The sequence below is a fragment of the Falco cherrug genome, chromosome 1 (genome assembly GCF_023634085.1).
Source record: "Falco cherrug isolate bFalChe1 chromosome 1, bFalChe1.pri, whole genome shotgun sequence".
Taxonomy (NCBI): domain Eukaryota; kingdom Metazoa; phylum Chordata; class Aves; order Falconiformes; family Falconidae; genus Falco; species Falco cherrug.
In genome coordinates this window covers 23483808-23511120 of record NC_073697.1, presented here as the reverse complement: position 1 = coordinate 23511120, position 27313 = coordinate 23483808, and the positions used below count along the sequence as shown (strand labels likewise).

Here is a 27313-nt window from a genome sequence, read left to right as displayed (position 1 = left end):
CGGGGGCGCTGCCGCGGGGCCGCGATCGTTCCAGGGGCCGTGTGTCGCGCAGCGAGTGACGACGACGACGACGACGGCGGCGGCGGGAGGGGGCGGGGGCAGGGCCCCGCTGCGAGAGGCGGGCGCGGACGGCTGGGCCCGGTGTCCCTGCGGTGACGTCGCTTGGTGAGTCCCTCCGGGCGCGGCGGCAGGTCAGTGGGACGAGGTGGGGGGCAGGCGTGTGCGGCGGCGGCGGCGCAGGCAGGGGGCGCTGCGGACCCCCCGCCACACACTGGCACAGACAGATACACACACACACCCCCACACCCGGGCGCATGCGCCGCGGCGGCCGTTGGGCTGAGGGGGCTGCGCGTGCTGGGGCGGCGGGTCGCGCCCATCAGGCGGAGGGCGGGAACGGTGCGGTCAGGGCAGCGTCGTTCCCTTGTGGGTGCCCGACGGGGAGCGCCACTCGTGCCTCGTCACCTGCGGCGGCCCTCAGCGCCCCCCTGTGCCCGTCTCCTGGGCATCCTTCCCTCCCTCCCTCCCTCCCTCCCGGTGCCCGCTTCTCCCGGTGCGTGTGGCGCCTCCCTCAGGCTTTCTAACCGCCCCTGTCCCTCGGCGCCTCCCGGGGGCTCTGTGGTGACTTTGCCTCAGGTGAAGCAAAGGCGGCGGTGCTGGCTGGGCTGCCTTCGCACGGCGCATGACCTGCCGCCTCGTGTGGGGAGGGGCGGGTCCCGTGCTGAGGGGAGACGTGGGGAGGGGCTGGCTTTGGGCCAGCCGATGTGTGCTTATTTTGCTATTTTCTGTATGCAAGGTCCATAAGCAATGGCAGCGGCAGTACTGAAACCTGCAGTGGTCAGTACTGGTGCGGCTGGCAAAATGTATGGTGGGCAGCCTTCTGGGGAGCAGACATTTGGCTAGTTGTTGGGCTGGCAAAGGTTAAGTCGAGGTTAGAAAAATCTGTTTCGCATTCTGCGTTTCCCCTTCGAAGTGTAAAGAAGATGTTCTCCCACAGTTGTGCAGTGCTTCTGGGACAGTCTGAGTGCAGCTGCTAATAGGCAGCAGAATGTCTTGCTTTTGTACCCCTCCCATCCTGCTCCCAAGTGCATATTCCTGCTGCTTCCTTCATCACCTCTGCTGCTTATTCAGCTCCTTATTGAGTTGGTTTACCTTATTCATCCAGCAGGAGAGGACCAGAAAATGGCAACTTCTCAGGTCAGAGTTGAACTGGTTCACAGAGTGAAGTTACAAGGCAGGATAGGAACTTAAACTTCTGCAGCTTTGCCTGTGTAAATATTAGAGTAAGAATACCCAAGGTGGAGTACAGAATGTGTCTTTGAAAGTAGTTTCAGGCTTGCTAAATACTTGCCTTCATTTTGGAGTAAATGTCTAGGAGAGGATGTGTTGCCATTGACCGTATGGAATAATTTTCATAGTGTAAAAAGTATTTTGAATGATTCTTTCTCCCATACATTGCCCCATTTTGCTATTTAAAAAGTCCAAAGCAAGCAAGCATTTGCACCAATGCTTAATATCAAAAAGGATATTTTATAGCTGGAACCCTGTTTCTTCCAGAGCCTAGCTTACAGTTAAATTTGGTTATGTTTTTCTAGATCTTTTTAACAGTAGAAGTTGGTTTGGGAGCTTGGCTGTGTACAATGTGTTAAAGTTTACCTTTTAAAGAGTATAGATACTATAGATTGCGTGAACCTGCATTATTTAATTTAAATTATCTTTGCTTTCTTAGGGTTCCCTCCCCCTGCTTAATTGTCCCCCTTTTTCCTGGTTTCACATAGAGGCACTGTGACTTTACTTCATTTGAGGAAAGCTAAGACATGTCAGCTGTTTTGCTTTAAGAGAGTGGTTTTGACCCAGGTTTTGCTTTCTGCTGATTTTAGTTGTTTATCAGAATGGTGCTTGCAGTTGCGAGGCTGGCGGTGTAAGAGCTGACAATTCAAAAATACAGACTGTCTTATGCCTTGGCATTGCAGCTTTCATTGATGAGTTGAGATTTGCAAGAGTGATTACAAATTAAGAAAAAAACAACTGAAAAAGCAAACACTATGAGTTATTGACATGGTTACTTAAAAACAGTATTTTCTTAAATCTTGAGTTTTAATTTAGTGTTGTCTCAGGAATGAGCATTTCAGTACTAAATGTAAGATTGTGTACAGATTCTAATGATAGATTCATAGCTGACAGTTTCTCTGACTCTGTATTTCCAAGCTCCTCCAAAGTAATGTTCCCAACGCTTCATCTTTAAAGCAAGTAACACAAAGTGAGAGGTGGGGGGGAAGCCCAGAATACAGCTTGCAACTGTTTTTCTTAAGCTTGAATGAGAACCTTTCTCCTGGGAAGGAAGCTTCAAGGCTAAGTGGCTCAAAATGTGTGCAACACTGAGATGGCTGCTTAAAATATAGCTTTACTTTACATAAGCCACAGCTATTATATGTCAGTGTGGTCATTTAATGCTGTTCAGCCACTAAAAGTATCCCATAATGATCCTTTACTTTTAGTGGTGCAACTCACTATAACCCTCAGCTAAGTAGCATATTGTTCTGCTGATTATTGATATCAGTACCCTGCTGAAGGGCTTGAATGGAGCCTGAACTTCTGCTGCAGTTGCGAGTTTTACCTGGCTTATCTTTTGAAGGTAGTTGTTGACCTTTGGCTGTCTTGAGTGGTCAGCTCACAGCAGGGAGAGAAACTGATATCCGGCTAAGAAAGCCTGATTTGCACAATAATTTGAAGACCATTTCCATTTTTGTCATCCTCTTGTAGAGGTGGGCTTCCTCTCTCATGACTGCACATCGCAATTCTTTCGATGTTACCTTGGCAGAGAGCTGAGAAGTCTTTCATATGATGATTGCTACATTAATTACTTTAATTTTTGTGTTAATTTCATTTTCGAGAAGCTGTCTGCTTTTGGCAGTATTGCTTTGTTTTGCTCATGTAAAATGAGGTATTGTGGTGACTGACAGTTTTCAAGGAGGACTGACTGGCTACACTGAACGGAAATGTGTACAAATAAAGACGAATTGATGCGTTGAAAAGGTTTTATATTTTTCAAGGTAAACCTGTACATTTAAGTCACTTCTGTTGAGTTAGTCCCTAAATTCTAGGGTCCTGATTCTGAGGTACTAACAACTTGGGTTTGCCATTAAAATCAGTGACAGCTGATGGAAGAACCCTAATCAAAGAAAGGAAAAAAATCTCTTTTAAGGGTAGCACATACTGATTGCTACAGGGACTTGTGAGTAAAACTGTGCTAGAACATATTAAAAGGCAGGATTGGAAGATTTTTTTAATTACTGTGCTTTGGTAGGGCCTTGGCAATTAATAGTGGTTTGCATTTTTGACATAACAAAGACAATTTTAAAAAACAAACTTACTATTATCAGACCTGCTATGTATGTCAGCTATGTCTTTACAAGGATTAATATCTGCTTCTCATTTAGAGATTTTACCATAAATTTTTGCGACAAGCTCTTCAGCTGCTGTATGTGTGTCAGTGTAACCTGTTTGCAGCCATTGGATTTAGGATATATGCTTGCTGAGCATGGTTCTTTGGCCAGCCTTTACAGAATTCGTCTATATAATCCACCTTTCCCCCCCACCCCGCTTTGCCTTCTGTAGAAAAGGGTAATTTCTGAAGTGTATAGTTCTCTGGGGTTTTTGTGTTTTCTTTCTAATGGTTTGTACTGGGAGATACAGGGGGTGGAGAACAAATTTTCTGACTTTTTTTCAAGTCTGAGACAATGTGTTGATGAGGAAGGAAATTGTATGCTTTTTAGATTTAGTTTTTTGTAGGCTCTCTTTAGCAAATAGCTTGCTTTTCTGTTAACAGGGAAGTTATGTATTACTAACACAATTTGTGACCTGCACAAGTGCCTTAAAGAATTCACTTAGGGGTGTGTGTATATATATATGTATATATTTTTTTTTAATAGCACTGCTTGTCTGATAACTTGCAAAAGCAATTGGAACTGTGAATCCTATGACTGCTGCTGAAGTTTGAAAGCTGATATTAGAAATCTAATGCAGAGGGCAGACTGTTCATTAGGCATTCTGAATTAACACGATTGTACGAATTTTAAAAGAAAAGCCTGCGGTTTGGTACCACCTTACCTCCAGTGAATCTCTGTGGCTAAAGGGCACTACTATGTTCCATGAGGCATGAATTCCAGCTTAGTCTTCACTGCAGTTATTGTGTGACCTAATGTTCCTCATGATCTCTATGCTTTTTTCTACATTTTCTATGCTACAATATGGTAAAATAATGAATGGCATGTAGTCTCACAGGGGATGCATGAAGTATTTAATAAAAAATAAAACAAGAACGTTTACTCCTTGAAATAAGAATATTTTGATTTTTCTCAAAGGTTGTATTCAACTTGACAGAATGACAGGAATGGAGACTGAAACTGCAAGAGACAAAGCCATGGAAGAAGAAAGCACTGAACAGAAAAAGGAGAGAGAAAAAAAGAAGAGGTCGAGGGTTAAACAGGTGCTTGCAGATATAGCAAAACAAGTGGATTTCTGGTTTGGTGATGTTAATCTCCATAAAGACAGATTTCTCCGAGAACAAATAGAAAAGTCCAGAGATGGCTGTAAGTTTATATTCAGTATATTTCAATAGATAGAAAGTTTTGCTTTCTTCTTCACTGTGTTGCTGGTGACAGTTACAAGTTGTTTTGAAGTGCATGTCCACTCCTGGGGAAGACAGTAATTTCATGCTGGACGCCAGCATTAGGATTAGCACCTCAGGAAGCAGAGCTTGGTACCAGTTTTTAGAAATTGTATTTCGTGTTTCTCTTTTCCTTTCTTTTACTATTAACCATAAGTTTCAGGCATCTACCAGAGTAGAAATGACAGGGAGACACAATTTTGTCTTTTGAACTGTATAATTTTAAGAGTAAGCAAACAAACGGGTCATTTTGCCCTTGGAGGTACAGTACTTTACTTGTAGGTTACATATATGCAGAAATTAAAACATCACTTGGATTTGTGGTTAAAGATACTGGGGTTTTGTGTTTTCTGCACAACTTTGGTGTGTGAGAAATGGTGTATTTGCATGTAGGGCTACTGTGGGTCTCTTTCCTTTAGACGATTTTTGACATGGTTGATCTGACTTCAGAGTAGGAAATTGAGCTTGGTTCTGAAACTGCCAGTTTCTGGAGAAATTTAATTTACACGTGAGCTGCAGTGACTAGTATGCTTTTGCTTTTAAAAACAGTACATGTGTGGTAAATGCAGTCTATCCATATAATTGTTCAGTTAACTGTGTTATGCTGGATGAACTCTAGACATACCTCTAGTATGGTATGTCTGTAAAAAGAGGTGGCCATTTTCCATCAGAAAAAAAAAATAGCAATTTCCAAAAGTGTGTACTTATTTTTGTTTTCTTAAGGATTCCATATTTATTTGAAGTATAAATCATTCGTTCAGTTGCATTGTGTGAAAAGTGTACCTTCTAATTGCTTGTTATAGTCCTCAATTATATTGAACTTCAAGCAAAGTTTAAAAACACAGCCTTCAGAGGGATAAGATTTACCCTACGTTTTCTGAAGATACTAGAGCTCGGATATCTTGTAACTTTTTTTATTAAAACTAATACTGCATAGTCTTCTGTCAAGCAGCATGACTCATGGCAACTGAAGTGCAACCAGGGACTCTTTTGTGTTGGGAAGACTGGGCTAAACACTTATTGGGTACTTGGAGAGGCATGTTTTCAATGCAAATTGGTTTTGTATTGTAAAACTACATCAGAAAGGGGGTTTTCTTCCTTTCTTTGCAAAGACAATAGTTATCAGTGGGGAGGTAAAAGAACAAAATTCCTTTGATAAGGGTTAGCACAAAAGACAACTAAATGTGGGTTTCCTTGAAGCTTTAATTTTTACAGCAAAAGTTTTCTGTAAATCCTTGGCAGCATAGTTGCATACTGCACTTATGACTTGCAGATTGTCTCACAAAAATACTAGCAGAGCATTAATGTTCGATTAGAACACATAACTAATGCTTTCTAGAGTACCATGATTTCATCATTTGCACTTTTTTTTTTTAATCCCTAGATGTTGACATATCGCTTCTTGTTTCTTTCAATAAAATGAAAAAATTGACTACCGATGGAAAATTGATAGCTCGAGCAGTTAAAAGTTCATCTGTTGTAGAGGTATTTAATATTTTACTTTTGTAGTTCTGATGCTGGAGTAATAATGACAAGGGTACCGAAGTAGGTGATAACTTATGGAAAATGCTTGTTTATTTCTTATTACTTTCAGTTGGATTTAGAAGGAACTAGGATCAGAAGACGCCAGCCACTGGGTGAGCAACCAAAGGATGTGGATAGTCGTACAGTCTATGTGGTAAGGTTTTACTTGTATACACCTCGTGTCTGGCAGAGTGCCTTACTTCTAACTGTGGAAACTAACTTTGTTGCTTTTAATTCCTTAAGAGTGCAAAACCTGCTCTGTGTTGTCTGACAATCTAATTGCATAGTCTTATTTACGGTTATTAAAAGCAATAAAACCAATATAAAGCGGCCACATAGTTTTACCAGAATTAGAAGGTAGATTTTCTTTGAGAACATCTACAAGAAACTTTTACATAAATTATAAAAGCTAATAGAATTTTATTGTCTTTTTTTTTTAACCGAAAGGGGGCGACAGTGCGAAGGAGGGAAATGCATTATAGGTCTACTGAACTTGTAATGCTAAGGCCCATGGAGTGGGGTTAAAGTACAGTAAATATTTTTTTTTATCGGAAGTGTACTTGTGCATCAGTATTCTTCTTAACACAGGGAGAAAGTGGGCAGGTGGCTGTTTGCTGTTGGTTGTGCAGTGTACGTAAGGAAAATAAATTAAGTAAAGGCAGGTGAGCGCTGGCAGTCGCCATGCAAGAAAGGGATTATTTTGGTACACTGATGTCTTGTACCAGTTTAAATAAGTAAACGCTGAGCAAAGAGCTGCTTCACATGCTGTAAGAAAAAACACACTTTCATTTAGCTATTACTGCTTTTCACTGGGCTTTTCTAGTTAATGCCATTAGAGGACCAGCACTGGTACCAAAAAATATTTACAAATTATGTTAATGTAGTCAAACCTTTATAATAATAATATTAGTTTTATCAAACAAGATCTGGCAGAGTTTGCAAGATCATCAGGGGTACTTTAGAAAGTACGATCTGTTAAATAATGCTGTTACTGCAAGTGCCTTTGGTTTTGTAACACACAAACATCATCCTTTTAAAGGCAGAATTTACCTAAATGAGCTAGTCTTATTTGAGACTTTAAAAAAAAAAAAAGAATCTTCCCAATAGCACACTGTCCTGTCGCTACCTTGATAATGAAATGATTCATTAATTGAAATGAAAATAGCTCTGCTGCTGGAAAAACTTCCCATCCCAACATGACATTTCAAATGTGTCAAACAGTTTATTATCATATTGTTAAGCCACTTAAGTGGTAGCATGGGAAGAGATCTGATGGTTCAACTGTCACTTATTTAAAATTCTATGCTGTTTTTTTTTTTAATAGAATTGAAGCCAATGTGGAATTCCCATTCTCTGTAAAGAAAGTTTTTCATGACTAATGTCAATTTAGGTATATACCTGTAGCTGTTTAGCAGCTGAATTAGTAATTTCAAACAGGCACTAAGCTTTCTGTGATGAGGATACATAATAATCCTGACCAAAATGCCAGCCCATTCAAGTAAAGAGAAGGTGGATTACTCCGATCATTATATTCTTTAACAAAAGCCCAGGAAAGGTTATTAGTTTGGGGGTTTTTTAAGTAAAATGTGCCAGGCATAGTATTTCCCCAACATGATTAAAGGGACTGCTTAGACAAAATATTTGAGGTGTTCCGTATAATTTTTGGAAAAGATATTCTAAATTTAATGAGCCACATAGTCTATTCGTAGCTAAAGTACATAGCTAAATGGTTTTTAATATTAAGTTATTCTGTAAGACCGAAATAGATAACTGGTGTGTTTTTGTAGGTTACTGAATTCATAGAGATCTTATTTAGAGAATGTGTAGCAACCTCTTACCTTGCTGCTACCAAAAAGGGTGGGGTTTTTTGTTTTTGAAGACCAGTGTATGAGTTGTCTGCTCTTCAAACTGCAATTACAGAAATGTTAAGTTGTGTTAAAGGACTGGTATGTAGCAGTGGGGGGGAGCAGAAGCAGTCCAACTGTTGGTAAGCTTTGTTTCACTACGGAGTAGGTGAAAGATTCCTATGTTGGATTAATTAATTAGCTAACTGAATACTATGACCTCTCAACAGGAATGCTTGCTGAAATAAAGTTTCTCAGCATTGTCGCCCCAAACTTGGATGCATTTTGTTGTGACAGCTTTTTAATTGGGTGATAGAGCAAACTATCCAATACAATAGTAACATAGTATTGAGAAAATGACATTTCTTTCTTTTTTTTCTTGTTTTTAGGAGCTGCTTCCCAAAAATGTCAATCACAGTTGGATTGAGCGGGTATTTGGAAAGTGTGGTAATGTCGTTTATGTCAGTATACCCCGGTATAAAACAAGTGGTGATCCAAAGGGATTTGCTTTTGTTGAATTTGAAACTAAAGAGCAAGCAGAGAAAGCTATTGAGGTGAGTAATGGTGCCTCTGGTCTGTTAACATTCTTCGTGATTGTCACTTTGTGTTGTGGTGTTATCTTTACTAGTTCATCTACTGAATTCTTAAAATATCATAATTTAAAAACTTAACTTAGCAGGATTTATTTTCCTGTTTACTACCCCCAGACCTCCAATCAATTCCACAGTTCTTTAAAAGTGTAATTCTGTTAGTAACCTTAGTAGACTTAGTAGAAGCATCGTGGGTATTTTTTGGAATAGTTTGTCAGCCACTTTTGGCATTCTCTGCAGAAAGAGAGATCTGTGTGTGTGTGCAACAGTACAATGGCTATTAAATTTCATCAGACAGGCATGATCTTACCTAATTTTCTGTATTTAAATGTGATTTGAAAGTCAGAAAACATCTGTATCACAATGTTAACATGTTTAAAGATATCACACTAATAATATGAATCATTTAAAAAGTAAACCCCAATAAACCCACAAAACCCACACCACTGAAAGGACAATTTATGCCTCTCGAGTCCTGAGGAGGGACTATGTCTTTCTTCAGTGAATGTAGGACTGTTGATCTGAACTTTGATGGAAATTCTTCAAAAAAAGAAAATGTGCTTTTTTTAGTAGTGGTGTGGGGACTTGAAATTGCTGCTACTTTTTTTTTTTTTTTAAGTTTTTGAATAATCCACCAGAAGAAGCACCACGAAAACCGGGGATTTTCCCCAAAACAGTAAAGAATAAGCCTGTTCCTGCCCTGAATACAAGTAACAGCAGTGTAGTAGGTAAGTGTGATGAAGTTACGTTTTGTGCCTCAGCTTCTGAAGAGAGAATTTTGAACTGCTGTGTTAATGCAGTCTTATTTCATGTTTCTTAAAAACTCTGTAAAAAGGCACATTGCTGATTGGCCAGTGTAGGCTTAAGAATGAAAGTGTGTAAACCTAAAATACAGTAAACTTCTGCCTTTTTGTTTTCCTGCTTGATAAAGCACCTTAATTTCTTTTCATCTGCCACCATTAGTCATTGTTAGGCTGGCAGAGCAGCTTTCAGACTGCACAATAAATCATTATCTAAGCATTTAGTATTAGCAAAAATCAAATCTGATAGATTGTTCTAAAAATACTTAGTATTGAAGGGAAATATACAGGCAAGAGCAAAATTATATTTAAAATGGTAGTGCTGTCTTCAGATGGGTTTGTGATTAGCTGACAGTGATCAGTGTTTCAGAGCAAACCTTGCAGTGTTCTCAGCTGAAACTTGCTGTGAGAGAAGTACAAAAATGGTGTTTTGCTTTTCTTCCTCTTTGCAACTCTTGCTATGTGAGCAGAGCAGTCTATAGCAGAATTAACTTTTCACAGTATATTTACAATTCGACTTTACATGATTCATAATTACTCAAAAAACCCTGGAGGGTATTTCTGAGAAAATAATCTCAGATTCACAGTTAAGCATGTTTCCAATAAATACAATCTACTATAACTCACAAAGCATCACAGAATTTTACAACTTTAATCACTGAAACATTTTTCCTTGTTTCTGATTTCCCAGACATCTTCCCAGTTTCTTCATAAGGATAATGATGAAGAATCATATGTTGCATTCCTCACTATCATTCTTTGTTTCATCAGTAACTGATTTTTTTGGTTTAATAGTTACTAAGAAGCAGCCTGCTTTTTGAACCATGTTTTAACCTAACCCCACTTAAGATGCTCTGTATTGCTTCATACTGCATCCTGCCTGTTGCAACTTAGAAGCAAGCAGATAGTATTGAAAATAGTTTGGTTTTTTTCAGATTGGTTAAGTTAATGTTCTTTAGCAGGGAAATAGTTGTTCATTACATAGTTCATTGGGAGAGTATCTCCTTTTATTCTCAGAATTCAAATTGGCAGTCTTTTTTTTTATTTTCTTGTCTTTGTTGTTTGCCTGTAATGAGGAAGATATCTCTTCTCAAAGAGAAATAAGGGATGACATAACAAAATCTGCATTTGTTAAGGACAAGCAAAGTCTAGCTCATTTCTTTTTAGTTTGAGAGTAAAGTACTTCAGGAATCCTGTAGTCAAGCTGCCCTTGTGACCCAGAGGTCACTTTGTGAGACCGAGAGTCTTATCTATGGCGGTTTTTTCCTCCTCTGCTTAAAATGCCTAGGAAGAAATTTGGGACAAAGTATTGCATCTCTTCTGTAGTTAGAGATGGCAGAGACAGGCATTTCGTTTAACATCCCAGATTATCATGACGCGTGATACTGTGATTGTTTACTTAGGTCACTATCTACTTTTTAATCATTGGCAGTTTTAAATATTGTAATTTTTAATGCAGAAGAGAAGAAAAAGAAGAAAAAAAAGAAATCCAAAGTCAAGAAAGAGAGCAGCGCACAGGCAGCTGTAGAGACAAAGGAATCAAACACTAATACTTCAACAGAGCAAGTACCCAAGTCTAAAAGACATAGGACTTCATCAGAGTGTTCAGAAATGGAAGGAACTGAGACTCACAGGCAGCCCTCAAAGAGAGAGAAAAGAAAATGGGACAGAACAGAAAGCTCAGAGGTACCTTGGGAAAGCAGGCCAGGGAAGAGAAAAAGAACCAGCTCTGGAGATGGTGAGACATCAACTCCAAAAGTAAAGATGACTGTTCAGAAGGATGAAGTAGGTCCTGTAAAAGAAGAATCAGAAGCCCCGAAAGATTCCAACGGTAAGGTTTCTTGCATCTCTTTTTAGTATTGTTTATATGCATGAATTAAATGGCACACATATCCCTTACAGATGACAAATGGTAGGCTTAGTAATGAGGGAGAAGTCTAAATAAGGATAAAAGCTTGGGTTAAAAAAAAATCACATTATTTGCAATTAAAATTGTATTTGTAGCTACCCAAGTTAAATAAATAGGAACCTTGATATGCTAGGAGGTAACAAAGAAAGAGGGTTGCAAAAAATATGTAAGAAGTGCAATCTGTGTGATACAGATGCATTAGTGAACTGCCCTTTTTGGCGGCCAGTAGGTTTATTACACTGTAAAAGCACTGGTGAAAGATTAAAATTTCTGTCTTTGAAAGACTGAAAACTTTGTTCTGCTTGGGTCAGTAAGTGAAAAATGGTTGATAAGGTGGAGGCACAACAAGGTCAGTTAAGGAATATGTAGTGTTCCTTGCAGTTAAATTTAAACCTGGGAATGAGTCATTCCAAGGAGATAAGTTACATGGAGAATAGGGCAGAAACTTTTTAACTCTGAAAAAAGAGCCTCACTTAAGCAAAGTATGCATTAAATGGTCAGGCTAGGCAAATGGTGACAGTATAGAAATCTGGACAACTTGATTCCCAGTTTCCTTATATAAGGAAAAAAAAAGCTAATTGATGGGATTAAAAGCTGTGTTTAAATCACATTCGGGTTCAAAAAAAATCAAGGTAGTTGAGCAAATGACCTAGAAATAGGCAGCATTTTTTTCTTGATATGGCATAGCGATATTTACTTTCAGGCTGTATTTTATACGTTACCCATATATTTTTATCAATTAGATCATTAACATTTATTTATTTTACTTTTGGACTTTTTTTAATGTAGACATTTCTGCAGAAGATGACAAAGATAAAAAAGACACATCCCTTTCAAAATCTAAAAGGAAACACAAGAAAAAACACAAAGAAAGACACAAAATGGGTGAAGAAGTCATTCCGCTCAGAGTACTCTCCAAGTAGGTTATGTAACATAACTGACTAGCTTATGGGGTGGCTAATGCGTGGGGGAGTGTTGTATTTGTATATATAGGAGAGCATTTGACCGTCCAGTTTCTGAGCAAACTGCAGGCAGTTTCTCAAGTATTGGGTAGGTGGGTGGGCTAGCTTATTTTTCAGTAATGAATTTTTACTGTCCCACTAACGATCCCCAGCTTGTTACATTTGATTGATCCACAGATTAGGCAGGCTGGGTGGGCTCAGCTTGCTTGGCTTTTAGGCTGCAAGAGTCTTGCAGTACAATTTTGCCCATTTGTCCTTCATTTTTTGCAAGCTAGTCACCTATGTCTTTTCTGCAAAAGACTTAGGCATTCGGAACATTTTTAGTCTTGCTGCTTTATTTAAGGTGTTTGTGTGGAGTTTGTGTTAAGAGTGCAGTTATATGAATTCAGTTACAGCAAACTTCTCCCCCCAGGTCAAAAAATCTTGAGTTTATTATAGTCATACAATGGTTTCAAAATGTTTCAAATTTTCAAGAATTTAAATCGAGACTTTTTAAATCATTGTTTTGTCTTACAGTCCATCACCATTGCTAAAGTGCAATTCCAGGTTTTGAGCAACAGAGTTGCATGTTAGCAACAGTATTAGCCTGTAGCTGAAGGTTAATCAAGTACCAGTAACTGTAAATCACACCTGGTTTCTTTGAAGTAACGGGGAACAAAAAGTGCAGCAAAGTTGAAATATTCACGTCTCTGTTGGGGTCTTAGGAGTCACCACAACTAAAACATGGAAGCACTTACTTTTTTAGTCATCCAGCAAGTACCTCCATGTTAAAGTAGAGGGGGTCCTTGCCATTTCTTTGCCATCTTGTGCTCAGTGATGCAACTGTGTACGTTTTAACTTGTGGAGGCCACGTGTGCAGTGCAAATACATCTTTTGTTTCAGATTTTTTTTTATTACAAAGTGTTAAGTTGAGAAAAAAGGATCCACCATCACCAAAACATGGAAGCACTTACTATTGAGGAACAAAGCAAGTACATCCACATTTAAGTTGTGGAGGTCCTTAAGGGGAGACAAATGGTAACAAAATACACAAAACCAGAAATCAAAAAACAAGGCATACACAGAATTATGATAACACAGGTGTAATACTGTAAGTAGGCTTCTTTGAACTGTAGCAGTTTCTAGTAATGTGTTCAAAAAAAATCAGGATCCACCGCCACTGAAACATGGAAGCACTTACTTTTTTAGGCAGCAGGTACCTCCATGTTAAAGCGAAGGGAGTCCTTCAAAATTGAAAAAAAAATACTTCAAATTTAGAACATGCAGGGCACTGAAAAAATTCATCTTGTTCGGTAAAACTTGTTGGATCTTGTTGGAGAAGCATGCCTTCCATCAGCTTATGGGCAAAATTCTTCTTTTCCGGATGTAAAAATCTAGCTGCAACCGAAGTAAAATCCTGGATGGTACTTCAGTATTGCGATCAAGATTCACCTCTACTAAAACATGGAAGCACTTACTTTTTTTAAATCACAGAAAGCACCTCCATGTTAAAGTAAAAGGGGTCCACAAAAAGCGGTAGTTATCAACGAAGATTGTCCCCTTCTGCCGAGATTTTGAGACTGCTGCATCAAATAGTTAAATTAAATTTTAGTTAACTGTACTAAAGGGCAGGGGAAACAAAAGTTTTAAAGAAGCATAAGACATCGCAAATACTTGCCTGACTCTCATTCCACATGGTCTCCTCTTCCTTCGACTCAAGTTAACAAGTACCTCCTTGAGCTTGTATTTATACCATACCTTCCTATGGAATGGTGTTGCCTTTTTATCTCGAAGAATCATTACGTGGGTCTTTTGTTATTTTAATGTCTTTGCTCTGTTGAGAATGTATGATCCTGGGTGAGTCTGGATGCTTTTTTGAAGTATACAGTTGTCAATGTTAACAGCTAAAACCATTACCACAAGATATCCTCCTCTTTAAAAATCCTCTATCAGCTTGTTTGATAGCACAGATTAGGGTAACAATGAGTCATTCTCACAGTGGCACTATAGGCATTGTGTTTCTTTGGAGCAAAGCTCTAGCTGTTTGCAGAAACATCTCCATGTTAAATGTATGTAAATATATAAATTGCTTCCATGTGGTGGTATTTTTTAACCAAAATGCATTTGAATAGTAAGGAATGTTCTTGTCTCGCTAGGTTTTTGGCAAGTTTAACCAGTTGTTGATTTTCCATCAATGATTTCGCTAGAAAATAAGTGACTGATTCTTAAAATAGTAGCAGGAGTGGGTTCACTGAACTAATTCAGTGAATGAAGAGTTCACTGTCTCTGAATTAACTCTTAATTTAGTACCTATTCTCCGTGTAATTTTAGCAGAAAACACAGTTTGCCAAGCTGTTCTGTATGCCCTCTGAATACATAAACCGAATTTGGGAGTCACTTTATTCACATAATAGCTTGATCTTGTTAGAACTTGCCTAGAATATGAAAAGCTAAAGCTAAATAATAAAAATGCAGGTAGTGGCAAGGCTTTATTTGGTGTAAGTGCAGGAAGATGGTAAGACACTGCTCACCAAGTTCAGCTTAAGCTATTTGTAAACTGTTTTGTCTTAAGTTATCATTGACTTTCTAAACACTGTTTTCTTGTTTACAACTGACATCCTGTGCCTGTGTTGCTGCTTATAGGACCGAGTGGATGGATTTGAAGCAAGAATATTTGGCCCTTCAAAAAGCCAGTATGGCCTCCTTAAAGAAAACAATGTCTCAAATCAAACCTGAGCCTGTGGGAGAGATGGAAACAGAATCTTGTGCACAGAAAAAGTCTCAGTCTCAAAATAACAAATGTAATCCTGTTTGTGATGTTTTTTGCGTTTTTCATTCATGATTCTAGTACGCAAACGTGATTTTTAGGCTCTGGTCTTCCAGAAACACTGCAAAATGGTTTTATTTTTCATAATGCTGGTCCTTTCTCTGAATGCAAAATACTGTTGAAAGCAACCCCGCCTTCATTTAGATAGATGGGGACTAAGGAATTTTATAAGTAAAGACTAAACAAGTCATTTCAGCCTATTCCAGTAGCACTTTTTAAGTTCAAGCAGCTTTTAAGAGAATCGTAGTTATAAAAGATTCAGAGAGAGTGGTCAGGATTGAGCTTTTTTGGTGATGTAATTTGGACATGATTTAATTAGTCTTAACTATACCTGCAGTGATTTGAAAAATAATTTAAGTCAAGTCATTCAAACCCAATCGCAAGCTATTTTTTTACGGGCTTTATGGTTAAAAGTAGCTTTGTAAATATGCCCTCTTAGTTAAATTTCTGCATTTTTCAGAGTTAGTTTTTTGCTCTGGATCCTCTTTACTTCACTAACTTCAAAACTGACATTTCAGTACCTGTCTGCTGATTTTTAATCGGTTTAGATCTGACGGTTCAACTAGTAACTGTAGTCAATAGAATATAAAATATTGTTATAAGATGATCCTGTAGGCTGTGAAAACTTCTTTAAGATTCCTTACTTGGAGCTGTTTGCTTCCCCCACCACCACCCACCACCACTTACATTGACTTTGCCTTTTAAAGTCATGACCCTAGATAAAAAAACAAAACCAAAACGGCCGAACAATATTTGATGCCCCTTGGTTCGTTTCATGTGTACATCATGTTGCTTATGTGCTTTCATAGCACCTTTCGTTTATCAAACTAATGTATGTAAAAAACTTTCTTATTTTTCACCTGTTTTTAAATGGAACAGCCAGCAGTGGAGATTCTGCCCCTCCAGCCAAGGCTAACACAATGGGGCCTCAGTTCGTCAGCGGAGTAATTGTGAAGATCGTTAGCGCTGAGCCCCTGCCGGGCAGGAAGCAGATCAAGGTAATGCCTTTGTAACCTCAGGGTAGCTGTTAGCCTTTCCTCTTGCAGTGCCCCACAAATGTTTGAATATGGAATACCATTTAAACAAGTCTTACAGATTTTCTTTTGTTTTTTTTAATTTGTTTGGGCACTAGCTGTGTCCAGATTCTTCTCTAGTACCTGTTAATGGCAGATTTTACAACGGCAAAATAGGGTAAAGAGGGTGTTTCAAAGCAAAAATCAGCCTTTAGAGTGCTTTGAGCAATGTCAAGTTTATAATGAAAATAATGCTCTAGAGGGTGAGTCGTTCTTTCCAGTTTAAAAAGAGACTTTGAAGACAAAGTGGGGTGTACTGCTCTGTATTTGTCATTGCGCCAGTCATTCTGGCACAATCCAGGTAAAGAAATCTGTAGAAGTATATTGGAGTTTTTACCCTTAAGAGGAATTTGAGGGCAAGAAAATGCTCTCTGCATGAGAAAAAATGTCTTGTTTTTTAGTAAAAAAATTACAATTACAGAAACTCCATCTCAGTGAGAGTGACAGCAGTAGATCTTGTCCAGTAATTCATTCACTCATTTCTTTTTTTTTTCCTCCTCTATGGCAAGTGCTCTTTTTTCTCAATTTTTAAAAAAAGTGTTTCAGATAGGTTTGGTTTCTTGTCTTGATATGAAAGTAACACGTGTTAAAATATTCTCTTTTAAGGAAAATAGCAGTTTTAATGTGCATCCTTTTGAAATGAAAATATTAAGCTTTCTAAAGGAAATAATTAGCTTTTTCCAGATATTCACCAGTTGGGTGAATTAACAACTGGAATTCTAACAACTTAAACTCATGTTGGAATAAATATTCAGATTACTTAGGACAGTGAGGGTTTAGTTCAAAATGTGAGTTCTGAGAGGACTTGGCAAACCGTATTTATTTATAATGTAGTGCATTTGAAGTCACTGGCTCCTTGCAAGTCTGTGAAGTTTAGTGTGTGCATGAATCTAAGCAAGATGAGAGACCATCTCTCTCACTGAAAACAAACTGATGATAGGGTTTCAATTTAATCAGTCTTATCTGCCTGGGTATATTTGTAGTCAGTTGTCTGAGTGCTGGAGGCACTGAGAGAATGTAGTAGTTGTCACTGTTAAAGTTTGAGGGCCCAATTGACTGTACATCTATCTTACAGTGTTAAGTTCGTGTCACAACGTATTGTGCTTGGGGGGTAAGCTTACTGTTCCCACAACAGCTGAAAATCCAGGTATTCCTAGTTATGCTTTTGGTTTAGTTTTAGGGAAGTGTTTCAGGGAAGTGTTTCAGGGAAGACACACTTTATGAAAGGTTAGGTTGGCCTTTGTCATTATTGATCATGTCTTTGGTTCCCATAATAAGTAGATAAGCAAAATAGCTTACAAAGTGTTACCATACAAATGAAGCAGCGTTTCTAGAGAGACATGCAATTGCAGAATACAACTGTAGTTGGAAGAAGCAATAATTGTTGTAGTGCAGCAGTTCTTTTTTGGGTCAGCAGTGGAAGCTGCAAACTACTCTCAATACTTACTGGATTTTTCTGGCCATACTAGTTGCTTTAATGGAAGGTGCAACTCTTTGACAAAATCTTGTTTCTTCTGTGTTCTGGACTGTCACAGTTACAGCAAACACTGCCACAAGGCAATGCATCTAGGATTTTTCTCTTAATAAACTTCCAGAATTGATTTCTGATTCTGTGGCAGGCTTAATTACTTCTGCACACTGAAAAGGTCTTTACAGGCCAATTTTATTATAATTTTGATGGGTTGATTTCTTCACTGCTTTTTTTATTTTGCTTTTAAGATGCTTGTCAGAGATTGTAACATTTGCCAATTCCAGTACACTGTTTGTGTCGTTGCTGTTTCCACGTAAGCATGACTTTGGGGTACCAGAATTAAGAGTGAAAAACAGCTTTGGTTGGCTCTCAAATGATCTTAACAGTATTGGCACTTAATTTTTGTTTTGTTTTAAGGCTGTCCTTGGTAGTGGAGGGTTAAAACCAATGTGCAATTCTTGAATAGAGGCATCTTCCTTGAGCTGCCTGCTGTGAAAAAAATTGACTAGGAATGTGTGGTGGCAGTTAATTTCCCTAACAGCAGGTATTACAAGTGAAGTACTTCATCTGAAAGAGAATGTGTGACTCTTCCTCCTTCAGCTGTCAGTGAAAATTTTCAGGCAGAGGTCATTTCATAAAGATAGGAAGGGTTGGTTTACTACTACTCATTTCACATAATCTGCAGTGAATGAGCTTGCTTTTATATATTTTGTGCATAGAATGAAATTACTTTTCTGTTGGACTGGCATATATCAGTGTTATAGTACACAAATAATTCTAAAAAAAAAAAAAGTCCATGCAGATACGGTATTTAAATAAATAGGTAATTACTGGTGCTCCATTAGTAAAGTTATTCTTACGTAAAAAAAATAGCAACTTCAGTATTTACTGCTTTGAATTGTTCTTGGAGGGCAGGATGAAAGATAAACAGATGTTGTAGAGTCATAAATCAGAATTCAGTTATAACCTTCTCAGGAAGATATATTCAAAAGTATTTCACAAGAGATTCATTGATTAAATGTAAAAGTTCATTTACTGGCTTTTGTTTCATTTTTTTGAAAATATCAGTGACCTACAAATTGAATGGTCAAAAACTCACTCTCTTGATATTCTATTTTTTAAAGTCTGTTTATGGTCTGTGTTATCTCACATGCTTTGATAGGATGCTTTGGCAGTGCTGGCTGACGTTGCTTATGTTGACATGCTGGAGGGAGACACAGAATGTCATGTCCGTTTCAACACTCCTGAAGATGCCCAGATTGTCATGAGATCATACAAAGAAATACAGATCAAAAACAACTGGAAATTCGAAGTTCTTACTGGTAAGACTTCTTTTTTTAATGCTAGTATGAGAGAAGACTTTAAGTGCTGTGAGATGGATTCTGTCGCAAGGTAGCTTTAGGAGTATGTTTAGATGTCTTGGTTGCAGAAAAGACTGCTTTTATTTTTTTTCCCGTGAGTCGTCTTATTTTGCTTATTTTACAAACACCAAAATTATTTATTATTTATTATTCTTACAAAGTAGCAAAATGGGTTTTTATGCCACTGTTCTGCAGAAAATATTTTGCTTTTTTATCAGGTTAGTTGTGTTGTTTTGAGATTAACTTTTTAATGTTGCTTTTAGTGGCAATGAACTGTAGAATTTAATTCACATTTCAGCTTTATGAATACAACATTCTGATGATACCAAAGAACTTTAAATTAAGATTTTCTTGAAAATACTGAACTTACATGTGAAATAACAGGGCAAGGATCTAACAGCATGGGTACACTTACAGAGGTTTTAGCACTTGCCTTCTAAATAATCTTCCTTTTTTTTCAGGAAATTGAGTAACTTATGCCAAAGTATACCTTTTTAAGATTGTATTTACACGAAAATTTTTACTGACTGGTGTTGGAACAGCATCCTAATGTGTGGGTTGGTTTTTGGGTTGTTTGTTTCGTTGGTTTTTTTTTTTTCTGAAATTACTCTGTGTTCTACATTCATATCTTGCATTAGATTGGACTAGTCTTCCAAGTTTAGAGAAACCTCTTTATGGAAGTGAGGGGCTGAAGAAGCAGGGAGAAGGGAAGTCTCTCAAACTTTGTTACTGTATTCATAAAACTTTTACATTCTAGACATACACTAAAAATCCTAAATGTGTGAAAGAACAGGTAAAATGGTCTAGGTGAGATTCTCTTCATCTGTGGATTTAAATATTTTAACACACTCCTGCACAGATCCTCACATAGGGCCCCATACCATGCATGCAGGAATGTTAACCCCTGTAAATGTCGATTAAGGATTGCAGAAGGAAGAGAATAATGGAAGAATTAACCTTCATGATAATCTCAAAGTTAATTGAAGTTTGAGACTCACTGAATGCTGCTAATGTCATTTGGAGATAGATATGTCTCCAGAGTGTTCTGTGTTCCAGAGATCCAGAAGCAACTTGAAATATGCCATTTTACAGCTCTGTGCTCTGTGTGTAGTGTGTATTTTTCTCTCATTTTGTATCCTCATATAGAAGAGTGTAGTAGTAGATTAGGAGTAAGTACTACATTGTAGGAGCATTCCATTCATAGTTTTAAGATTATTTTTTTCTCTAACTGGTTCATTGAAATGAGAATGGAAAGGCTTCTAAAGAACGCAGGAGTGACTCACGGTAAAGATTTCAGCTTCTCTTGGTGGCAGAGGTGAGAGAGAAAGAACCTTTAATGCTCCCTACTGCAGGGACTAGAGCTTTCCCAGTAATATTTTACTTTTTAGGACTTGACTTTGACTAAATGTCCTCAGATTTTCATCTGACAATATAGTAAGCATCTGTGATAATGTTTAGTAGGTGTTACTGTGGTTGAATGAATAAATAAATCTGTTAAAATGTGTTCAAAATCGGTTCTTAGAATTATTCCATAACTTCTGTGGGAATCTTTTCCAAGATCACTTGGAAACTTTCCTGTAACTGAGGATTTCCCATGAGACTGTACAACATTACATCACATAATTCCCGTCATGATAGTTATAGCACAGACTAGAAGAAACGGTGGCAAACTGCTTCTTACTGCAAAACAGCTTCTGAAAAAACCTGCAAATTTATTTCCTCTCATATTGCCCTCCACGTTTAAATATTCCCAACTGCCCATTAAGTTCCCAGAGTTTGCTTCTGACAATGGTTTTGATAAAACAAAACAATCACAGTCATTCTTAGAGTAATTTTTTTTTTTTTAATGTTTGATTTGTTTAAAATAAAGAAGAGGTTGAGTACATAGTAAATCAAAGGACCTCCAAGTGCTATGGTGAAACCTTAGCTGAAACTGAGCTCCTGCTAATTACATGTAGGGAGCGATGTTTGCGTATTTCCTCAGTTCTTCTTGTTAAGTTTGTGAAACTCCTTGCTCAGGAAAATTTAGTACTGGATAGCCAGGGTTTGTAACTGAAGAGGTAATAAAATGCATAGGCCCTCAATTCAGGTCCTGTCCAACTCGTACAGGACAGAGACCTTGGCATCAGCTTTAAGCTGATTTTAAGTTTTTCCTTTCTTTATTCACCTTGGTGGGTGTTGGTCAGATGTTGCAATGCTGTGTGACTTCTCTGACTGGGAAATTTAAGACTGATGGAAATACCTGTTAGGGAAACCTAAAAAGTATTTTCACCTGTGTAAAGATTCCTTCTCATAGCTGAAAACACTGCATCCACTTGCATTTAATACTTTTATTCATGTACTGTAATGTTAATTCATTTTTCAAGGTGATCATGAACAACGTTACTGGCAGAAGATTTTAGTGGACAGACAAGCTAAACTTAACCAGCCTCGAGAAAAGAAACGGGGGTACTGAGAAGGTAAACTGCAAGTCACTTTTTTTTTTCCCTTTACAGCCATGGTTGAAAATACAACTCTGTTTCTGTGTAGGTCTGCATTTCTTTGATACTTTAGTGTTTGGGTCCTTATTTAATCCAGTTAAATCACTTTCTACTGACTTTGCAGGAGGGTTTTACAGCCACAAAATAACGTCTGGCTGTCCTGGTCCTGTTGCCAAATGCAAGGCTTGTCTTTATGGAGACAATCAGAGGAAGTTGTCCACGACTAAAGGCATGAAGTTAATTTGTAAGCTGGATTTCCTTTAAAATTCTGTCTTGATGAGCTCCTTAAAAATTAAGTATTTTCATTTGCTGTAGTGTAGTAAAAGTCTAGTGCTGCGGTCTTAATTCTCTAGTATGATTGAGAAAATGGTTGTCTTCAGAGTTAATCTCTCTTTCTCACAATTTACACAAACGCATAGTTCCATGCTATGGTGAGCAAGGCTGTGTTCCTAGTTTAGTCAAGAGTCTATGCACTAGTGTGTCTGTGTTCTGATCCAGAAAAATCTGATTGCTGCTGTGAGCATCCGTAGCTGAGCAGCTTCCAGACCAAAACTGGCTCACATCTAGTGCAGTTTCCTTCCAGCCTTGGGAAGCCTCTCAGGCCACAGTGTAGACAAGAGTGTTGCAATGAACTTGCAGGCTGTCGTCTCCATGCCTGCCCCAGAAGATCCTTCCAGGCGTGAGGCGTTCTTGATTAAGTCAGGCAGATCCTTTACTTGACAGAGAGGAGCCAAAGAGTATTTCACAGACATTTTATTGCTAGATTTACTTCACAAACATTGCAGATAAGGCTTCTGAGTTTGCTTTAGCCTGAATCTTTATGCTGTTGCTTGCAAAACTTCAAAATCATCTGACCTTAGTTATTTGCTGGTGACTTTTGAGACTTACTGTTTCCTAGATGCTGCAGTGATGCACGCAATAGTGAACATTTCCTAGTTGTTCCGTGTATAATTGACAAATATTACATGGACCTAAAGGAACAGTAATTGTACAGCTCAAAACTTGTCTTGCACAAGGCATATTTTCATATATCGTCTTGTTTGTCAAAATGTTCTTTCAGCGATCACATAGACAAATGAATCTAGTTCTGTGCAAAAAAAAATTCCCCAAATGACTGATTTAATTTTCTTAAAAGCACAAAAATGGCATTGGCTTTAGCTGTTATTCTTTAATATAAGCAGTAAGGGAATGTGAAAACTGTACAGCTGTAGAGCCTTTTACAGAGTGCTGCCAGGTTTTTTTCAGTTTTTTTAATGTATTTTACTTTTTTTAACAGAAGGTGCCAGTGACACCTTTGAGGCCAGTTTGGACTGTAGGTGTCCTGCTCTCAAGTGTCTGTTCTTCATCTTTTGAAGAATGGTATTTGTTGACCAAACTGGTGTAAATTGTCCAGTAATATACCTCATATAGGCTTGCAAATATAAACCGTCTCACTTCTGCCTAACAATAGCAGCAGCTAGGGTGCAAACTCCTGCTCCTCCCCCTTACCCATCACCTTGCAACTCTGGAGGTGTTAACTTCAAAGCTTCGGGAATACTATTTAAATGCTAACGTTGTTAAGCAAAACGTCAAGAAAAGAATGCCTTGCTGTTTAACCCTTCCATTACTTTTTTACAGCCTGCATTCCAGAACTATAGACTAATAATGAGAAAAAGTTTCTTCTTCTGTTCATTAATATTAATTATAATCTTCTATTTGAAATTTATTCCAAAGTACTCACAAGTGGACTTCATTTGAAGGTCACATTAAAAGGAAGGAGGAAAGTAATATAATGATTTCTAATTAAACATGTGCGGTTGAATATGCTATTAGTATATCTTTCTTGTAAAGATCTTTTCTGTTAAAGGTTTTTAAATCCCTTACAAGATCTCTTTTTGAAGATGAGCATTTGCCTATTAGGTGGTTTATATTTATAGTAAAGACGGCATCTTATACTTTTTCAGTTAGTGTTTAAATGTAGGCTTAAAAGTTACATTCATGTAAGCTCTTATAGCTGCATTGATGTCAATGTGAGTATTTATAGTAATACTTAACATATTGTTGCATGGATGCATCCCATTACAGGCACGATACAGTAACAGAGCACAGAGATGCTTTTGATTGTAACCTAAGCAGTTTGAGATTCCTCTTTTTCCTTGTGTTCTAAAAAGTATAGGCTTACTTGGCTGTCCTACAGTGGGTCCTGTGGCACACCAGAGTAAGGGTTAATGGTAACTTCAGCAGAGGGTTTCTGCCTAATGCCTTCCCCCGCGCCCTCCCCCCCCCCCCCAAAAAAAAAAAAAAAAAACAAGTGGTAGAGATTTTACTTTCTCTGGCATAGTACTTATAATAAACTAAATGCCCCAAAACCACTATATATGCCAAGTTCCCTAGAATTTGTGGCTAATGCCTAGCCATCCTTTGGAGTTAAAAAAGTGTCAGTGTCTGGCAGTTTCCCCATGGCTGGTCGTTCATTGTCAAGTGTGTGGTCCCCCCTTTCCAAATCCATGTCCTCTTTAATCTGTTTTGCAACTGTGTGATAAAAAAAACTTTAGCGATGTAGTGATACAGATTAAAAACCTTCCTGCCAGAAATGTTTCTTCAGGGTAGTGCCAGTTTATGGAGACCTAAAGCAATTCCTCAGTTTGTAGCCTTAAAGTCTCCAGACTGATTAAAGTCTGCTGTTCACAAAGTGAAGGCCTGTGTGCCTGCAAGCTTTCCATTTGGGTACTTGTCTTCTGGGGGAGGTGCTGCTGAACCTAGTTTACACCTTATACACCCCCTTACACAGAAGGAAAGGAGGAAGTTTAAGGGGGTGGGGGTGAGAAGTGAGAGGCATTTGGTGAGCAAGTGAGAATAGGGTATTTGTGAAGGGTAAAATAATTTGCAAAATGTAAGGGAAAGGAGGGTAGTGGGAATGCCTGGGCACAGCCCACACTATTCTCTCCTGATTATGCCTGGGGCTCGGGGCCTGTGTCCTTGCAGGACTGACCAGTTCCCTGTCTGTGTGCCGGTGGGGAGAGCACAAATAAGCCCCTTTCCCTGATTCTCTGAAGTGGCTGACAAAGGAGGGGCTGGGTACCTGTTTGGAGACATGCGTAGTGGTGTGCTTAAAAAGAGGTGCTGATAATGGATTCACTAGCTGAAAATGGGAATCCATGAGGCCTGTTGCAAATTCTGATGTGCTGGTATAGAAACATTCACTGGTATGAACCAGGCAGTTCATGTATTAGAGCTTTCCTTGCAGTGTTTGTGATTGTCCATCCCTTATGTTAAACGAATGAGCCACCATTGCTTCTTTTTAGAGTTCAACATTTTAAATCCCTTTTTCAGATACCAGAGAGTAAATGTAACTCTTACATATTTAGATCGGTTTTACTTCTGGAGAATGGTTGAGAAAGTAATTTACCAGAATTTATGGCCCGATGCTGTTGAGAACACATGAAGGATTGCAATCAAGTTAAATGCTGGGGGGTGCAGGGGGACCTACAGGTAAAGCTGGCAGTGTACTTACATTGCAGCACAGCAAACAATACATCCACGCAACATCAGTGCAGAGCGTAATTCCTGATGGCATTAATCAGTGCAGCAGGATTCCTTGGGCTTCCCTGCTGTGTACAAGATGCAATGTGTACAGGACATAGCTGTGGCTAGCCATATGGATAAATAGCAAATAATTTGATTTATGTGGGACTCTTTTTACGTCTTAGCAAATTCTTTACTGGACTGTCTGGTGAGCAAGTGCCCCTTTACTTAAGCACCAGCTAATAAGTTTTAGTAGTCTCCATCAGAGAAATTAATGTGGCTTTATACTGATGTTACAGATGTGCCTAGATTAATAGGAGTTTCCTGCTTTCTCACTTTTTGTTCAGATTAAAAAGCCTGCCTTGTTACTTGCATTTTGGGTTTTTGTGGTTGTTTTGTTTTGTTGGTTTGTTTTGGGTTCTTTTGTTTGTTTGAAATCTTACTCATTTAACAGTTACCTCATGAGCTCATAAGGAATCTTGGTGGGGCAGTGCGGTAACAAAGCTTGTACCTTTGCTTTGGGTATTAGTATGACTTTGTTGCAGTGCTGTGGTTGAATCTGTGAATGTCCTACTATTATGGAGCTTTAAAAACAAGTATGCTTTCAATGTTATTCTCAGTGTTTTGTTTTCTGCCTGAAGACACAGTCCACAGAAACTGAAAATTTCCAGGTTAGTTATGTTCCACAAGAGTGTTTCTCCTACCTCTGTACTGGGAGCAGCTAACCCAGGTACCCTAGTAATTTAGGCAATCTCCCTAAAATGCAACTGGAAACAAATCCCTGGTCAGACAGGGTTTTGAATCAGGGATTCCTAGCATCAGTGTTCCTCCAAACTGCACCGTTATTTCTTGAGATTAATTCTCAGCACGGTTGTGATATGTATTGTGCTGTTTTCCTGTCCTGAGGGATAGTCCCCATCTGGATTTCAGTGGTTTTGTTTCTTTGCTAACTGAGTGTAGAAAATGACGTAATATTCATACAGTGGTTTTGTTATGGGCTGACCTTGTTTTTCTTACATCAGTAACAATGCAAATCTAATAGAAGGGTAGGGGCTTTTTTAACCTGCTGTGGGAGACTGTGTTTTGGGATTTTTTTGAAATTGTAATTTTGTTGTCTTCAACCATGTTGGGAGGAAGAAGGGATGAAATGAAAGGTGCTGCACTGCCCAGAGGCTGAAGAGTGCCTTACTATTTTTGACGGTTCAGAGGCAATGCTGAAATGAATTATAGCGGGGCTGCTTTTAACTATTTTTTTTTTCTCAAATGTATGGGTTAGCTCAGCTGTTCAAAGGTAAGCTGCTTCTTATGAAGTTTGGTAAATCAGTGAATAGTATGTTCATTAGTGTAAGATAAAATTGTAGCAATATAATTTTCCTCTAATCTTTTCTACAATATTTTTCCTGTTTGCAGTTAATCGCTAAAGCTGAAAGAATGAGACTTGAAAAGACGCAGCAAACAAGTAAACATATTCGCTTCACTGAAGATAACTAACCAAGACGGATTGTGATACTGGAAGTGAACTAGTTTTTTTTAAAAAAAAAAACCACAAAACACAACCGAAAATAAATCTCACAAACACCACGGCTTATAGCAACTAAATAATTTCTAAGAAACCGTCAAAACCTGGTCCATGTGATTCGTAATTCTGCAGGCTGCAAGTATAAAGACTGTTGTGAATCCCATTTTTAAGTAGGCTGAATGTTTACTGCTTCTGAGCCTTTACATAAAGCTTTCTGGAAAAAATGTATTATGAGATCTTGCTTTAGCTCACTTCTGGTTTTGGGGTTTTTTTTGTATGTTGAAGTTTTATACAATAGGTTATGGAATAAAATGCTCAAGAAATTTTCTGTTGTGCATCTCTAATTCTTTGGTCTGCTTTATGACGCTGTAAGTAGTAAAACTGGTTTGTGCTAAGTAAACCTCTCTAGGCCTCTGTTCAGTCCATTAGACTTGAAAAGTACAGTAGAATGACTATATAATCTTCCATGTATTTTAAAGTGGCTAGGACTGTCAGAAAATCTGAGAAGTCTGGAAGAAAATTACATTCATGAAGTGCACACAAAACTGAATTTAGCTACTTTTTTTTTAGAAGAATCCTCAGGGGAAGAAATAACAAAGCCTTTGTTGTATCTGGTAACTCTAGCTGCAGAAATAATTCTCACTTACAGATGCATGTTAAAAGTTGTCTAATTCACAAGTTAAGATGGTGACCTTAATGTGCTTTAAAGTGTTTCTTTGTAGACTGGCAATATTTAAAAACCTAAAAACTAAACATAAAATTGGAATGATACAAAAGGTGCAGTTTATGTATGACTAAGACTAC

At 38.3% G+C, this 27313-nt stretch overlaps 1 protein-coding gene across 4 annotated transcripts; it reads left to right on the top strand.

Moving 5' to 3' along the window:
• The first annotated feature begins 65 nt into the window (after positions 1-65).
• Positions 66-26737, top strand: LARP7 (La ribonucleoprotein 7, transcriptional regulator). 4 transcript variants are annotated; one of them, XR_008733107.1, is made up of 14 exons: positions 66-165; positions 4362-4589; positions 6051-6151; positions 6261-6344; positions 8424-8588; positions 9244-9352; positions 10884-11255; positions 12123-12252; positions 14918-15075; positions 15981-16099; positions 18808-18967; positions 21373-21465; positions 21611-21730; positions 26401-26737. XR_008733107.1 is itself a non-coding variant. In XM_055715592.1 (13 exons), the coding sequence occupies exons 2-12, from the start codon at positions 4382-4384 to the stop codon at positions 21459-21461; spliced, it is 1695 nt and encodes a 564-aa protein (XP_055571567.1). In that variant the 5' UTR covers positions 66-165; positions 4362-4381; the 3' UTR covers positions 21462-21465; positions 26401-26737. The 4 variants fall into 4 exon arrangements, 3 of the variants coding, with proteins under 3 accessions (XP_055571567.1, XP_055571649.1, XP_055571754.1); XM_055715592.1 differs by lacking the exon at positions 21611-21730; XM_055715674.1 differs by lacking the exon at positions 21611-21730 and having other exon boundaries at positions 81-191.
• The last annotated feature ends 576 nt before the right edge of the window (positions 26738-27313 follow it).

Excerpts from the sequence above, each read along its gene's own strand:
- LARP7 (XM_055715592.1), top strand. The coding sequence starts at position 4,382 with ATGACAGGAATGGAGACTGAAACTGCAAGAGACAAAGCCATGGAAGAA. Across the intron at positions 4,590-6,050 it reads AGAAAAGTCCAGAGATGGCT|ATGTTGACATATCGCTTCTT; the intron begins GTAAGTTTATAT and ends TTTAATCCCTAG. Across the intron at positions 9,353-10,883 it reads AAGTAACAGCAGTGTAGTAG|AAGAGAAGAAAAAGAAGAAA; the intron begins GTAAGTGTGATG and ends TTTTTAATGCAG.